At 42.2% G+C, this 17,731-nt stretch overlaps 1 protein-coding gene across 2 annotated transcripts; it reads right to left on the bottom strand.

The window, feature by feature from the left end:
• Positions 1-7,242: 7,242 nt before the first annotated feature.
• Positions 7,243-8,261, bottom strand: SPRR3 (small proline rich protein 3). 2 transcript variants are annotated; one of them, XM_064370565.1, is made up of 3 exons: positions 7,951-8,261; positions 7,783-7,830; positions 7,243-7,734 (listed from the first exon to the last, which is right to left on the bottom strand). In XM_064370565.1, the coding sequence occupies exons 1-3, from the start codon at positions 8,240-8,242 to the stop codon at positions 7,562-7,564; spliced, it is 513 nt and encodes a 170-aa protein (XP_064226635.1). In that variant the 5' UTR covers positions 8,243-8,261; the 3' UTR covers positions 7,243-7,561. The 2 variants fall into 2 exon arrangements, with proteins under 2 accessions (XP_064226635.1, XP_064226634.1); XM_064370564.1 differs by having other exon boundaries at positions 7,562-7,843; positions 8,012-8,242.
• Positions 8,262-17,731: the final 9,470 nt, after the last annotated feature.

The following is a 17,731-nucleotide window of genomic DNA, read 5'->3' on the forward strand; positions in this document are numbered from 1 at the left end:
CACTCTCTCTCCCTTTTCCCATTACCCAAGGTCCTATAAGGCAATGTCTTATAGGATAAATGGCTAAGTGCTAAAATGAAAACAATTCTATTGTTACAGTCCTAAAATAAGTCAGTAAATTTACTGAGTTGCTGTTAAAAAAAGAAGTCCCATGGACTTGACTGTCAGTTGTTCTTGGTGATGTGCAAAATGGTAATGCCTTCTTGAATGAACCTTCCTTCTCCAATTTTACTTTGTCCATTATTCCTCTTCCTTGGGATCACATTTCCAAATAAACTTCTTGCCCAAGAGGCATTAGTGTTAGGCACAACTTACTGCAAGAGTCAGGTTAAGACAACTATGAAAAAGGCACATAATTCAGGAAGTGGATATATAAACAAAATCATTATAAGGATGGAATCAATGCCCAGAGCACAGAAAGTTGGATAGATCACTGTAAGAAAGTTGAACTTGATCTAAGCTCCTTCTTTGGAGACTCTGGAAAGGTTGATGTGACTGAGGCTGGTCCTTTCCTAGCTTACCCCTGGAATGTTGCATGACAATAAATTCAGGAAAGAATCCTTCTCTGTTCAGCCTCATCCCAGGGAGATCAGAGACTGAAGCTTGGGGAAGAGGCCTTCTTTACCATTTCAGGCTTTGAAGAACATTTGATGGAGAGCCAAAAAAGGGAGAATCTATTTGTCTTTGTGATGTTTTGGCCCTGCCAGCTTCTGAGACTGCTTTGGGGAATGTGTTGCTGTTGGCCAGATGAAGGAGGCTTCAGGCAGACACTGTCTAGGTGGTTACCGAAGAGGTAGACACTGAGGAGAGACAGTGTAATGGTGGACAGTGGCGAGGTGGGCTTTGTGGAAATGTGACAGGTGCTGGACACTTGAAGACTATGTCTCTAGACCCCACGAAGAACATGTCACAGGACATGCAGGTAAGATTATAGGAGCTGGCTGGCAAGGCTACTGCTAGAAGAACATTATTTTTGTTACTTAGCAATATCTGAAAGAGGCGAATATGTTCATAGAAGATCTCTCTCTTTCATGAGAAGAGGAAAAAGTTCACCTACTAAGCCAGGGCAGTACTTATTCAGCCTGGGAAGATATTCAGGTTTAGCTCCTAAAACCATCATTATGACATCGGTTGCTTCTGCTTCCTCCTTATTTAGCATTTTTCCTTTCTAGAAATTTGTTTCACTACAAAGACTTTGTATAATATTATTATATTTGTATAATATTATTCAAAGAAAATGTATGTTTTCTTATGCAATAAAAAATTGGATGAATTAAGAAAAAAATATTAAGAAAGTCAGACCAAATTTTTGAAATTGTGATTACAAGAATTTTTTATTTCTCTTATCTACCAGGAAGTTCATTTTAACTAAACAGCCTCTGGTAATAAGACAGGTGCGGCTAAGGGAGAATGACCAAATTTAATTCACTCTTCTTTGAAATCAACGTGGAGGAATTCTTTCTCAAATGGAGACTCTTGTTTTTATTCTCCTTCATTTTGACATCATCGACCTAATTTTCTTCTCTATGAGGATTTCAAAATGATGTGTTGTAAAACAAAGCAAAATCATATTATAAAACATCTATACCTTCTCCCACCACATGAGAAAAAGCACAAAAGCATCAAATCATCTTCTTTTTTCAGATTCAAAACATAATCTTATTGTTCCAATATAGACGTGAATCTCAATAACTCAGGCTCAGCCACGTGGGAGATTGCATTCCCATATGGCGGAAAGTGGAATATTCCAAGATTGATCAGTATCAGTTATTTCTCAAGTTAAATATAAGTCACCTGAAATGACACATCACAAAACATCCGGTGATGATGTGTCCTGAACACCCTGCTGGAATATGTACTCAGTGCTGAAGGACTTGCTTAACCTTACAGTGACAACTGCTTGCTGATGGCAGTGGAAAATTTGAGGATTCTCCAGCTCTAGATAAAGATACTCCTTCAGTTCATTCATTCCACTGATTACTGAGTGCCTACAATATGTCATATCACATTCTAGACACTTGGGATGTGTCATGGACAATAACAAATATCTCTGACCTTATGGAGCTTACATGTTATAGGGGAGGATGGAAATAAACAATAAAGAAACATGAAGACTATGTAAATTATATATTAAATATACTACGGAAAAAGGAATAGTAGTGTAAGCAATTGGGGGTACCAAAGAGGTGGGGCTGGTAGTTGTGAATTCTCTGTGAGAAACTATTTGACTGGAAACAAATTGGAAGCCTGCTAAATTTTTAATGAAATTGTTTTGTGTAAGAAACCATGAGCCCAGGCTACAAAAGAGTGCATTTCAAAGTCCTAAAGTGACATTGAGACAGGAAGAATAGCCCAAATTGCACTGTTCCAGAAGAGGGCACACAACCTACTTCAGGGGAAGCTAATGAGAAAGGAACAAGCCTCAGGGAACAGGATCACCTTCCAGAGAGTAAAACCAATGTCATATCAAAGAATTTTCATCATCTCAGATAAAAGGGTAGACTTCAGCATGCCTTCTCAGAGGGATTTCAGAATTGCTGTAGATCAGATACTAGTTATCCCACCTTCTTCTATTTTCTCCTGGAAGTTTCTCCTGAGGTTATCCTGTTTCTGCTCCTCTGTTGCAAATTGGATTGCGGCAAGGATGAAAAGGATTGATCTTTTTACTAGTTTACTGGTCTAAGAATAGCCCACATGAAGAGAATATGATGGAGAGATTTGTATAACACCCAGAGATCCTGAACTTGGAAGTAGATGCAGTGACTGTATTGGTCCTTGTGTTGTCTCTCTTGGGGAAGAGGTGAATGTGTCTGTGGGTAGAAAGAAGAAAATAGACTTTTAGCACGCAGAAGGCTCAACTGTGATAGAGAGGTGAGAGTTTACAGATAACTGATTCTCATTTATTTCTGGGCACAGAACCATGTGCAGCTGGATGGGACCATGTGGTTGACATCTAGCTAATGTTATTGGAAATGCAGCATGTTGTTTCCATATCCAGAAAGTTAAGAGAAAGTGTGCTTCCCCGCACCTGCCATTTCTTTCCCTGCCTGCACAGTAGAATGCAGCAAGAGTGCCTGTTGATGGTGATGAGCCGTGGAACTGAAGAAATCCAAGTCCCTGCCAACCCACAATAGACTATGGCACACACAAAGCATAGAATTCTACTGTATGAAGTCACAGACATTTCCGAGACTTTTGTCACAGAGGATAACACACCCTGACAAACACATGTAACATGAGTAGTAAGTTTTGTTTGATTATTATTTATTTCTTTGTTTTGGTGGTGGGAACATTGCTTGCTAGGGTGTGATAAAAATGTTAAATTGAAAAGTAATTATAGAAACTATAATTCTACCACATTTCTTGAATTTTTTCTCTATAGGAAACTGGTACGGGGTCTTCTGGTTTGAACCCCTATTGTTTCCACAAAATTTACATGGGCAATGGACAAGCTCCAACGTAAGATCACTCCAGTTAGATATGGGAGAGATAACCTGCCTTCAGGTTGCTTCCAGTCTTCTGGAAGACACAGGACACCTCTTTCCAAGGTGACTGCAGGTGTGGATAGGAAACAGCAGGTGCTTTGCTGTTATGAGCCTGCTGCTTTAGATTCATAGGGAGGAGAATGAGATTTGGGAAGGATTAGGCTCAAGGCATTCCCAGAGGGCAGGTGGGTTCTGGGTTCAAAAAGTGTAGTGCAAATGTTCTCTTCAAATCCACTGCATTGTTTGGTGAAGGTATTATATAAAGCTCTCAACATCTCAGCCTACATTAAATGAGCTCCTATCATTTGGCAGGCAGCAGGCTGGGCACTGAGTCTACGGAGAAATTCTGAGCAAGACATAGGTTTTTACCTTCATGCTTCATGGTCCAAAGTCAGATGTGAGTCCAGGGCTCTTGGGTGTGATGAATACATGGTGTGGGAAGTACAGGGCAGTTTGGCATAGGCCGCTGCACATCTGGCTAATTTCCCAGGTTTGCCAATTGGTGCTTACAGAGTATATGAGGTGGCAGGTGTGAGGTGGTAGATTGAATATAGAACATAACAAAGAACAGGCAGATGAGATGGAATAAAATTGAGAAAATTAAGTTGGAGGCTGGCAAAGAATGAATTGGAAAAGTGGTTGACCTAGACCTGCAGTGAGACTTTCCTCAGCCAGAAATATGAAAGTGCAGGAATTCTCTTAATAGCTAGTTTTTATCTGAGCCAGAAAATTTCCCAGAAATTGTGGAAGTCATAGCCTTAGGAGGAGGAAGAAACATGAAAGTATATAAAAAAAGGAAGAACATGAAGAGAAACCAAATGCACATTTATTTATCTGCACAAGTTGAGATCAGCAATTAGGCTGTGAACCTGAAATTTGCCAAACTATGCATAGTCTTGACTTCTTCAGTTCTTCAGACCTTCACGAAGAAGCAGCACGCTGCTCCCTAAATGGCTAGATCAGTGGGATCCTGCCAAGTCACAGAGGAGGAGAAAAGATGAGGTGAAAGAAGCAGCTAAGACAAGACATCTGCTTGCAAAGTCAGTGGACAAGAGGTGACCTGGGCTGTCAGGACGAATAGGATGTTGGGATATTCCAGGGACCCCAACAGAAGATCAGGCATTGGAATGGGATGTGTGGAGAGGAGACACCATAATCAACCTCAAGAAGGAAGAGGCCCACACCCTTAGGATGCTCATACAGGACCTGTGCAGAGCCTCAGGAAGGTTCGTATTGGGTAGAAAACATATTTTTCCTCTAGCTCAGCAACATCTTGATTCACTTCTATTTTTTAATATTATAATAAATTTTATGAAAATAAAATATTATGATATAGCTGGGTGTGGTGGCTCATGCCTGTAATGTCAGCACTTTGGGAGGCTGAGGATGGTGGATCACCTGAGGTCAGGGGTTCAAGACCAGCCTGACTAACATGGTGAGACCCCATCTCTACTAAATAATGTACAAAATTATCTGGGCATGATGGTGTATGCCTGTAATCCCAGGTACTCTGGAGACTGAGGCTGGAGAATCGTTTAAGCCAGGAAGACGGAGGTTGTGGTGAGCCTAGATTGAGACTGAGCCACTGCACGCCAGCTTGGGTGACAGAGCAAGACTCCATCCCCCCCCAAAAAATATATTATATAATTCATAATGTGGAAAACAAAGAGCTATTAAAATGAGCACTAACATAAAACAGCCAGAAATAACCACTGTTTATACATTGCTGTATTTATATCAGGATTTTTTATCTTCTATCAACCCACATGCATACATATATATCTTAACAAAGACACACAACATTGTAAATGGAATGAATACCAAAAAGCACACATAAAAATGCTTTAATTCACCATTTTTATGTGGGAGATATATTTTCCACAGTAAATATGTATTTTTAAAAAGCAGCTTCAAGCAATGGGAACAAGCAAGTGCATGACTTTACATTCATAATAGCCATGTGTCACAGAGTCCACTTCCCCACCCAGAATCAGCCTGCTTAGTTGTGATTGGTCCTGAAGTTATCTCTAGACTTTCTATCATAGAATCAGCAGTAATTTGAAGCCACCTCATCATGTGCATACCTAACAGACCCAAGTGACATCATTCTCTCCTGCCGGTTTGACAACTTCTCATCACTTCGTAATGATTCTTTGGAAAATTTTTGTTTGATCATTTCCAAATATTTCTGAGGTCTTGCAAAACCTATTTGTAGTACCTGTGTATCATGCAGGCGTAACCTGTCCCCTGCTTCACACTCCTTTGATATTATGGACCATGCAACTTATCAAGAAATGGAGTTTGTTCCCCAGTGATTACTGTAACCCTTCAGAAGTTCTGTCATTCTTTTTGCTGTTAGAGATCATTCTGCAATGTCCCAGAGCCACTCGACACAGATCTGCAAACCTGTCGGTCATCCCCAAAATCAAAACGACAAGGCTGCAGGAGAGAGCGGGGAACTGGGAGTCTGAGGAATTATGCTCCAGGATGATGCAGAAACACAATTTTCGGGTTACCTTAATTAATTTTTGGGGCATCGATTTCCTTATTCAATAAACGGAGCAGCTTTACTAGGTGCTCTTTTTCTTTTTCTTTTTTTTTTTTTTTTTTAGACGGAGTTTCGCTCGTTACCCAGGCTGGAGTGCAATGGCGCGATCTCGGCTCACCGCAACCTCCGCCTCCTGGGTTCAGGCAATTCTCCTGCCTCAGCCTCCTGAGTAGCTGGGATTACAGGCACGTGCCACCATGCCCAGCTAATTTTTTTTGTATTTTTAGTAGAGACGGGGTTTCACCATGTTGACCAGGATGGTCTCGATCTCTTGACCTCGTGATCCACCCGCCTCGGCCTCCCAAAGTGCTGGGATTACAGGAGTGAGCCACCGCGCCCGGCCCTACTAGGTGCTCTTTAAGTCTCCTTTCACTTCCGAGGTTTTCTAGCTTAATTACCTGCTCTTTCCTAACTTGGTGGCCAGTTATTCACCTCACCTAGATTGTGTAATCCTAATGCCTGCTTAAAACTCATGTCTTGTTTGGAATTACTGGATAAATCTGTTTCTGTGAGATTATTCTGGGGAAGAGAAAGAAAAAAAAAGGATGGGGGAGAGAAAGAGAGAGAGACTGTAGAGTGTGTATTTGTTTGTGTGAGAAAGATGTGACTGTCCTAACTTCTAGACGAGACTGCAAATTATGCAACGGGGCACTGTGCATCCTCCTCTCCCTCTTGCTCCTCCAGCTTCAGACCTCCTTGCACATGGCAGATACCCAGCAAAAGGTAACATTGCCTTGAGAGCTTGTGTGAGTGATTATGTGAGTGTGTGACTAAAATGAATCTGCCTTTTAGTGAGTGTGTGTGTATGTGTATGTCTGTATGTGTTGGGGTATCTGGAAGGTAAACTGAATAAAGAAAAACAGAATATCAAGTTCAGTTTTCTAGGAACAGACAGGAAATTAGTGGGACGAATACTAAGGATTAGAGGTGGCTTGGAGCAGGCACCACGGAACTCAGGCATAGCTCAGTTCAGTGCAAGAGGAGAGCTTATGGCTGCCCAAAGTGTCACTCTCTACGCCCCATTGCAGAACATCCATTGTTATTCCAGGAACAACCCCCAAGTGTACCCCCCAACACACACACATAGAAACATACAGTACTGGGTTGAGATAGATGACTTCTAACCAACTCCTCTGTCTATAGGTCCTGACTCACAATGGGGAAACAAAGAAGGAGGAAGATTCAGCCAATGACACACATAGCCAAGACTGGAATTAAAGGCGATTTAATGAGGACAGAGCAGGAAACATGCATTTATTTTCATTCAGATCTTCAGATGGACCCTTAGCAGCTAAAGACCCTTAGCAGTGAAAAGCCACTAAGACTTTCTGCTTAATTCAGGGACTTACAGGATTCTTCAGAGTGTGTGAACAAAAGCTTCATAGTACATATTTTTAGGATACAAATAAGAGAGAGACTATGACTCGGGGTGACAGTATACTGACTACAAGGTCTACACAGAAGCAGATGGAAAGAGGGTGTCCAGCATCTGGTGGTCAGCTTCTCAAGGGCTTGTCTGTGCACTGCATTACTTCTGCTTGGTCTTCTGCTGAGCTGGGCCTGGAGTGACCGTTGAAGGATGTGGCTCAGGGACCTTGGTGTAGCCTTGCTCAGGGACCTTGGTGTAGCCTTGCTCAGGGACCTTGGTGTAGCCTTGCTCAGGGATCTTGTTGTAGCCTTGCTCAGGGACCTTGGTGTAGCCTTGCTCAGGGATCTTGTTGTAGCCTTGCTCAGGGATCTTGTTGTAGCCTTGCTCAGGGACCTTGGTGTAGCCTTGCTCAGGGACCTTGGTGCAGCCTTGCTCAGGAAGCTTGGTGTAGCCTTGCTCAGGGATCTTGGTGTAGCCTTGCTCAGGGATCTTGTTGTAGCCTTGCTCAGGGATCTTGTTGTAGCCTTGCTCAGGGATCTTGTTGTAGCCTTGCTCAGGGACCTTGGTGTAGCCTTGCTCAGGGATCTTGGTGTAGCCTTGCTCCGGGACCTTGGTGTAGCCTTGCTCAGGGACCTTGGTGCAGCCTTGCTCAGGGACCTTGGTGCAGCCTGACTCTGGAATCTTGGTGTTTCCAGGTTGTTGTGGAACCTTTGGGTGGCATGGCTCCTTGGTTACGGGAACAAATGGTTCCTGAGGTGGAGGCTGGCTGGGTTGTTTCACCTGCTGCTGTTGAAGCTGAGGGGGTGGGGTAAAGGTCTGCTTTTGCTGGTAAGAACTCATGCTTCAAAGGATGCTGGACCTAGAGACAAAACAGCTGATTCAGTGCTTTGATTAAACAGAAATGAAGCCCAGTTTAATGACAAATATCTCTTATTTCATTCTCCTTCAGAGCTAAGAGCCTCTCTTTTCTTTCTTTTTCCCTGAGTTTGAGATCATTGGATGCTTCGATGATCCCCACATATCTTCCAGGGAAGCAGGTAAAGTTGATTTGTTCCACATCCTGTAAGTGGAGGCTTTCTCTGTGCTTCTTTCCTTCCTAGTACTTCTAAAAACCCTACATACAATGTGAAACACATGCAAATATGCAAATATATACTTCATATATACTATGAAGCTTTCACTTACACACTCTCTGAAGAATCCTCTAAGCCCCTGAATTAAGCAGAAAGTCTTAGTGGCTTTTCTGGTCTTCAGCTGCTCAGGATTCACCTGAAGACTCGAGTGAAAAGAAATGCCTGATTCTTGCTCTGCCCTGATTAAATCACTTTTAATACCACTCTTGGCTGTGTGTCATTGGCTAAATATTGATGTGAGACCTCAGGTTTTCAATAATTTGGAAAGATGTTAAAGTCAGCAGTCTAGAATCTACTCACTCGCGTCCTCCTCATAGAGTGTCATAGTTCTCCCAGGAAAACTCTTATGTAAACTTCCCCCAAGGCTCCCACAATGCCGCTCTGAGCCTCTGTTCACATCTTGGCCACTGCACCTGCTGTTTGAGAGGCTCTCTGCACCATCGCTGCCTCTCCACATGCTCCCACCTCTCATGGCTGTCCTCCCTGATGCTCTCACCTTCCTCATTTGCCACAGCATAGAACCTGCTTTCGCTCTGTACTAATCCCTCCCCATGCTATATGTTTGCAAATTTTAGTCCAGTATATGTTTTCTGATGGATTATACATTCATGGAATAAAGAAAAACTTATCTTTTGATCATCAAAATTGCCAATGCAGTGTCTTCTATATTAAAGATTTTCAATACATATTGGAGAGGCAATAAAAATGTCACTAAAAGTACTCTTGAAATGGAGGCATATTGTCTTGCTAACTTAACAAATCTTTACAGAAATCACTCCCCTTTTCTGATCCCAAGTTCTACAGCTGTAACCTGAGTTGAAAATCAAAATATGTATAAGGTCGCCTCAAACAAAAGTTGTTACTGCATTTAAAATAAATATATTCATTGCATGGCAAAGAGGTCTCAATCAAAATGAAGTACTGATGGGAGCCTATTAAGATGTTCCCAACAAAGAGACTCACCTGCTGTGCAGAGAAGGTCAAGCTGGTCAGCTCCTGGGATCTGGTGAAGAGTCTCTTGTTAGCTGGCATTTTATACAGAAAATGAGCCCTGCCTTAAGGAAACTGGATTTTTTTTAAGAATGCTCCACCTTCATTCCAGCTTTTGTGATAAATATCTCTGGCTTAACATTTTTTGTCACTTAAGCTCTGACAGTGATATCACCTGGGCCTGACCCACTGTCTATTCTTTGTGGTGTGGTTGCTGCGGGCAATGGACTTCTTGAATGGTAATGGATTAAATCAGGAGGAAGCTCCAGACTGCTAGGACCAAAAACAGCCATACCTCTTTGCCTGGGCCCTAATCTTTAGCCAGATTAGTCCTATTGGGCTTCTTCATGGTTGAAGTGGATGAAGGAATAACAATAGACATTTCTGGTTCTTCTGGGAGGCCATGGGATGGTGCAGAATAAGTGAATCATCTGAGTTTCAATCTCTTAGTGGATTCAGACCTGAGAGGGGCAATGGAAGACAAAATGCCTGCTTTGGAAATACATTGCTTTCACTCTGAAGGGAGCCTTAAGGTGACCAGGGATAGCAGATATCATTGGGATGGACGGGCAGGAGTGACTGGATCTGTGTGACACTGTGGCTCAGCCCTGAAGACCCTGCATCTTGTGGTACCCTTCTTCTCCAGGGGTGACATAGTAACAGGAGAGTGCTGATTCCCTGGATTCAGACACCAGCCATTTCCTCTGATCACTCTAGGATGAACCTCAGGTCATTAACTCAGAGTTGCCCTCAATAGACACTCTTACTAGGTGTGGCCCTTGGGAAATCCAGACATCCTTAGATTTCAGGCATGTGAACAGCTCCTCCTTTCCCACTGCTCCACCGCTGTGTTACTCCCCTGAACCTGATGCCCAGGCAGAGCCTCCACTGTCAGCTCCTTCTGCCAGGTTCTACTTTAGCCTCACACACTGCCTGGTTATTGTAGGTGTTAAGTCAGTGGACAGTCACTGGTTTCCTGAATAGAGCTGTAGTTTCATGGAAGAAAGAAAGGAAGTGAGAAAGAAACAGAGATAGAAAAAGAAGAAAGGAAGGAAGAAAGAGAGAAAGACAGACAGAAAGAAAAGAAAGAGAGAGAGAAACAAAGAAAGAAGGAAAGAAAAAGAAAGAGGAGGAAAGGAATGAAGGAAAGGAAAGGAAGGAAGAAAGAAAAAGGATGAAGGAAGAAGAAAGGAAGGAAGGAAGGAATGGGAAAGATAGAAAAGGAGGGAGGGAGGAAGGCAGGCAGCCACAAGGCAGCTTCTTGGACGTGATTCACTGTCCTGTGCCAGGCCTCCTGGTGTAAGCTGAGAAGAGGGTGAGAATTCAGGAAGCAGAAGAGGCTTCCCCTCCCTTCCACACCCATCTCCTTCCCTCTCTGCTAGCCTTTGTTTGACCAGCCACCTCCCTCTGGGATGGGGCCAGGGCCACTGACGTACCTAAGCTCTAGACTCTGGCATCACCTTAGCTCTTTTTCACGGTTGGGTCCAAGTTTCTCACCTCAGCAAATCCACCTCTCAGGAGCCATAGACCCAGGGAGCTCTGGCCAGACCCCGCTGCTCCACCTGGGATTTTCCTCTCCAGAGGAAGCTACCTGCTGCTTCTCTATGAATCTGGGTCTCCCTCATGTTCTCCCTCGATTCTGCATCTTGGTTCTAGAGGAAATTCCTTTCTGATTTCCTGTGTCCCTTCCCTGGGCGGGTTCTCTCCTCCCCTTCTGTAACTGGTGCCTCATTCACCCCAACAAAAGCATCTCTGCCATCAGCTTATTGAAGTTCTCATTTTACCCAACCCTGTTATTCCTGTTTAGTCAAACACACTCAGTGCCTGAATGTTAAGCCTCTTTCTGCCTTTCCGAGAAGCTTTGTCTTTTCTTTTCTTTTTTTTTTTTTTTTTTTTGAGATGGAGTTTCTCTCTTGTTACCCAGGCTGGAGTGCAATGGCGTGATCTCGGCTCACCCTGGCAACCTCCACCTCCTGGGTTCAAGCAATTCACTCCTGCCTCAGCCTCCCGAGTAGCTGGGACTACAGGCGTGCGCTACCATGCCCAGCTAATTTTTGTATTTTTTAGTAGAGACGGGGTTTCACCTTGTTGACCAGGATGGTCTCGATCTCTTTACCTCGTGATCCACCCGCCTCGGCCTCCCAAAGTGCTGGGATTATAGGTGTGAGCCACCACGCCCGGCCCTAGCTTTGTCTTTTCATTAGCAGTGTGGGGTGTGCTGATACATCTGGCCTTAGTTTTAGAGAGGGGACATTGAGTGGCTTCTGAAGGTGAATCCCACCTCCCCAGGTACCTTAGTCTTTCCCACTGGCTCCTTCTCTGTTGGCAGGAGGCAGTGAGTCATCCACCTGCACTGTCTTGGCACTTGCTCAGGGCTTGTGGGTGGATGGTACTGGGGGCCTGTTCGGCACTCTCCAGATCTGCTGGATCTTGCTCTGGTTTTCTACCATGGCTATGCGGACCAGTCACACACATTGCCCAGGTTCCTGCCTCTCCTCTCCTGACCTGAGGGTCTCTGATGCCCCAGCATGAGCTGTCTGTGAGAATCTGTAATGCATTTATGGGTGTGCAAGCTTGAAGTTCAGTGTTAGCATCTAGTAGCCACACTCCACCTATGGAGGACATGAGCTGGCAGATGATGCTCTCCTCTTTCATTTCCAGGGAAAACCCTTCTGTGACGTAATTCCCTCTCAGCTCAGAACTTGGAGGTCAAGTTCCAGGTACCCTTACCGACTGCCTACTTAGTAACATATTCTTTGTAATATGTTGATTTTTCCTTTTGCTTAGCTTCACACCCCCTCCCCTTTATTTCATATTCCCCTTTTCTATCATTACATTCTCAAAGAAACTAGCTCCGCATAAGATATTGTCTTAGGCTCAGTTTTGGGGGAACCCAGGCTAGGGTATATTATGAAGCACATGCCCACTTAAGATACAGAAAGAGAAACACATTGCTCAGTGATGGAAAGCAGTGCCTAGACCAAGGTCAGAGGAATCATCTGGCAGGTAAATGTAAGGGATTTGGAACTGATGTAAGGCCTGTCTTTGGAGACTGTGGAATTGAGCTGTCCAATAAAGTAGGCACTAGCCATATGTAAACACTTATGTGTAAATGTGTTAATAGATATTTGGGATCTGGATTGTGGAAGAACGGTGTGGCAAGACAGGACCTTGGCCACGCTGAGCAATTGGAACTCTGGTGTCGACCCTGTTATTGGATATTTATGAATGCTCCTCTAAACAGGATTTTCCGATCCTGATTTATTTTTGTGGAGTTAAAAACCCTGGAGTTGGCCTGGCAAAGGTAGTGCAAGTTAACATGATGATTTAGAGGAGATAAGTGCACTGGCAACTTTAGGTCTGGGTTATGTGCAGTTGCCCCAGGCATGAGGCTAGCTCAGGGAGCTAGGCCTTGGTTCTCTGTCTCCGAAGCGTGCTCTACGGCCTAATATCAATATCCCTGTTAACATCAGCATCTTACTACTGTTCTTAGTGAAAACGACTCCCACCACCCAGCAGGATTCTGATCACCAGTGCCTGGCTGCTCCACAATGATGGATGCACAGCCTTCGTAAGGTGACGTGTCCACCAGGATCCCATGTTTCAGATGTTAGTGGAAATTGAACAGCATTTGATAACAAAGTGGATTATACAAGTAACTTTTTTTTTTTGAGACAGAATCTCACTGGAGTACAGTGGCATGGTATCGGCTCACTGCACCCTCTGCCTTCTGGGTTCGAGTGATTCTCATGCCTCATCCTCTGGAGTAACTCGGATTACAGATGTCTGCCACCATACTCAGCTAATTTTTGTATTTTTAGTAGAAATGGGGTTTTGCCATGTTTGCCAGGCTGGTCTTGAACTCCTGACCTCAACTAATCCACCCGCATTAGCCTCCCAAACTGCTGGGATTACAGGTGTGAGCCCAGCCTGTACCAATAACTTGAGTGCTTCCTGCACTGCTCACTCCGTAGGACTTGTAAATCAGATGTAGATGAAGTAACACCCTTCATTGTTCACTAGTATAGTTTCGTGTTAGTGCCTTGGTTCTTGCTAAAGTGCAGGATATTTGACTCCTTTCCCCTGTTTATAGGGATCCATCTGTGCTATATGAGCAAAGTAAAAGACAGACTGTCTTATTTTTATCTTGTTATCAGTCTTGATATCACAGCCACCCTGATAGGATCTCAAGGATCCCTGAAAGCCTGCAGACCACACTTTGAAAAACACTGATCTAGCATAACAATGTCAGCGTGCCTAGATTTGTAAAATGAAGGCAATTCCCGTTGTTGGCCCAGCCACACTGGACCTTGAGGCAAGGTAACATACAAAATCTTGAGATGGGAAATACCTGGAAACTATGTAATTACGGTCTCAATAAAGTATCCTGCCCAGGTGTCTTACTCTGGAGAAGGATTAGGTAGAAGGAGGACTAAAATGACTACTGAGGATTTGAGAAATAAGACAGATTACAAAGAGAAAAAAGCTCATCTTACTATGCACTTGCATGCCCTGTCCTCACAGATATTAGGAACTAGTTGTTTCTCTGTCATTTTTGAATGCAGACATCTGATATCTTCAAAAGAGCTCATAACCGGAAATAGGCAAGGCAGCCTCAAAGAATACTGAATCTGAGAACCATAGAGACCCTCGCTGTGGAAATCACTTTCCCTGTTCAATCTTCCTGTTTGAATTTTCAGTCATTGCAATTCTCACTGTCACTTATTTGCAGTTAAAATAATGTCACTTCCAATTAAGAAACTGTTTGACAAAAGAGTAAAAGTCATTTAAAAAAATTTCACCCTTTAGAAATGTTTTGTCATCAAATGGGAAATACATGTAAAGTTATTTTGCTGCATTTCAAAGTACAATGGTTGTCCCCAGAAAAAGCATTTGTGAGACTGAATTTTGATCTGAACTAGCTGTTTTTTATAAAATGAAATTTTTACTTGAAAGAACAACTGCCAGCAAACTGGGTTTACTCAGACTTGGGTATTTTGCAGACATTTCCTTGAAAATGAACTTCAAGGAAAACAACTAACAGTATTTGTGGCCGTGAGACCCTAAGGGGGTCCCAGTGCCTCCTTCCTGGTATTTATGGTTTTATATCATCCTGTGTGTGATCTGCTTTTTTGTTCTGTTTTTTTTCTTTTCAGACAAGGTCTTGCTCTGTCAGGCTGAGTGCAGTGGCTGGAGTGCAGGGGCACGAGCACGATCACAGCTCACTGAAGCTTTAAACTCCTGGGCTCAGGTTATCCTCCAGCCTCAGGCTCCTGAAGCACTGGGATTACAGGCGTGAACCACCGAGGTTGGCCTCCTTCTAATCAACAGGCTGTAACAAACATGACAGGATATCCCTCCATGATTATGTTACCTAGGCAAGACTGACAGCAGGCGGGCTGGAGCCAGGGAGTCCCCTTGCAGGCTTGATGATATAAGGGCCCATGGAGGAAATGTTTGCTTCACAAGGATTGTGGGCTGCCTCTAGGCACCGCGGGTGCCTTCTGAACCTGAGGGAGGACTTTAGTGGGAAGCCTGCAAAAAGTTGGAGCCCTTGGTCATTGAGCTATAAGGAAATGAATTCAGGCAACAGCTTGAATGAGCTTGGAAGTGGATTCTTCCCCAGTGAAGGCTCCAGATGAGAATGCAGCCAGGCTGACACCTTTATTGCATCCTTGTGAACCCTGAGCCCCTGACCATGGAAACTATGAAATAATATGTGTTGTTTTAAGATGCTAAATTTGTGATAATTCATTATACAACAATAGAAAACTGGTACAATATGCATTCCCAGTGAAAGAATGTAAACTTTTAAACAAAAATTATGATTTTGAAAGACTCAATTAGTTCATTGCAATGTCTCAATTAGTTCATTGCAAGTTTCACAGCTTCCCAATACATAATTAATTTTCTTATGAGATTGGTGGTGGGTTAATGAATGTGATCTTTTTCTATTTGTATAAATTAATGTGGCAACATTTGTGAGATCTATATAACTCAGTGAACCAGTATTTTCAAAATGACCAATTTGTGATGCTACCAAATCAGGTATAGATGACAGGTAAAAATGCAATATAGAGCAATTAATTAAAACAAACTGTAAAAATTTTATTTTGAAGTTTTGTATCATTTCTACATGTAATACCTCCTCTAATACTTTGTAATCAATTTATTCAATTGTCTTCCATTTTTGCAGATCTTGTCAGTATTTTGCTAGATTCTTATGTCAGTTTCTGTATTCAATCTGTTGCTATAAGTATTTTCTTTACTTTTAATTTTGAAGTAATTTTAGATTCACAAGAACATACAAGAAACGTACACCTTCACCCCACCTACTCATTTTGCATAACTGTAGACCACCACCAAACCCAGAAAATTAACATTGGTACAATTCATTGAGCCAACTCAGATTTCACCAGTTATATATGTACTGTGTGTGTGTGTGTTTGTGTGTGTGTGTGTGTGTATGGCTCTGTGAAATTTTATCACATATGTAGCTTTGTGTAACCACCACCTTAATCAAGAGACAAGACCTTATCATCACCTCTAGACTCCCTCATTTACCCTTTTACAGTCACACTCTCCCTTCTCCTGCATCTCGAAACACTAGTAACTAATAATCTGTTTCTCGTTTCTATAATTATGTTATTTCATGAATATTATATACATGGAATTGTGCAGTTTGTATCCTTTTGAAATTGATGTTTTTCTCCACTCAGTATAACTTCCTTAAGGTTTATTCAAGCAGTCCTTTATACCAATAGTTTGTTCTTTTTTGTTATTAAATAGTATTTTGTGGTGTGGATGTACCACAGTTTGTTTAACCATTTCTCCTTTGAAGAACATTTGGTTCCAGTTTCCAATGATTTCTTTCTTTCTTTCTTTTCTTTTTTTTTTTTTTGACAGGATCTCACTGTCACGCAGGCTGGAGGTGCAGTGGTGTGGTCATAGCTCACTGCAGACCTTCTGGGCTCAAATGACCTTCCTGTCACAGACTCCTGAGTAGCTGGGACCACACGTGTGCACCACTACACCAGGATAATTTTTTAATTTTTCATAGAGATGAGGTCTCATTATGTTGCCCAGGCTGGTCTCAAACTCATGGGCTCAAGTGATCCTCCCACCTACACCTCCTAAAGTACTGGGATTATAGGCATGAATCATTATGCCCGACCCAGTTCTGGGTCATTTCTAATAAAGCTGCTTTGGACATTCATGTGCAATCTTGTATCTGGAAATAAATAAATTGTATTTCTTTGAGATACATGCCCAAGAGTGTAATTAATGGGTCATATACTAAGTCTACCATAATTTTAAAAGCAACTGCAAAATTATTTTCCAGAGAGGTTGTACTGTTTTACATCCCATTAACAATGGGTGAAAGACTGTTTTTCATGTCCTCACCATAATGATGTGTCATTGTGGTTTTAATGTATGATTTTTAATGGCTGAGAGTGTTGAGTGTCTTTCTGTGTGTTTATATGCCATATGTATGTCTTCTTCCATGACATGCCTGCTCATGACATTTGCACATTTTCTAATGGAATTTTTTTTATTGTTAAGTTTTGAGAGCATTTTATGTATTCTATATATAAGTCCTTTGTTGAATATGTGATCTGGAAATATTTTCTACTGGTCTATAATTTGTCTTTCTGTTGTCTTAGCAAGATCTTTTACAAAGCAAAAGTTTTTAATTTTGATGGATTCCAACTTATCATTTTTCTTTCTTTTTGGAATTGTGCTTTTGGAGCCAAGTCTAAAAATTATTTACTTAGTCCTAAGTCTCAAAGATTTTTCCTGTTTGTAAAAAATACGGTTTTATATTTTCATTTGAGCCCATTATCCATTTTGAGTTAATATTTGTGTAAGGAGTAATGTTTAGATTGAAGTTAAACATTTTGCTTTTGGCAGTCTAATTGTTCTAACATGACTTATTTATTGAAAAAGTGGCCTTTCCTTCATTGTATTGCTTTAACCTTGTCTTAAAAAATAATTTGAATGTTTGTGTGGATTTTGGGGTGTGTATTCTGTTCCTACGATCTGGGTGTCTGTCCTTTCCCGAGTGCTGTGCACCTTGATTAATGGAGCTATATAGTAATTCTGAATACTGGAAACAATGAATATACTCTATTCTTGTTTTTAATTTTTTGGCAATCTAGGACATTTTAATTTTTGGTAATAATTGCATTAAAGCTACAGATCAATT

This window comes from Aotus nancymaae, unplaced genomic scaffold (assembly GCF_030222135.1).
Source record: "Aotus nancymaae isolate 86718 unplaced genomic scaffold, 86718_ANA_hifiasm-v0.15.2.pri h1tg000108l, whole genome shotgun sequence".
In the NCBI taxonomy this organism is placed as follows: Eukaryota; Metazoa; Chordata; class Mammalia; order Primates; family Aotidae; genus Aotus; species Aotus nancymaae.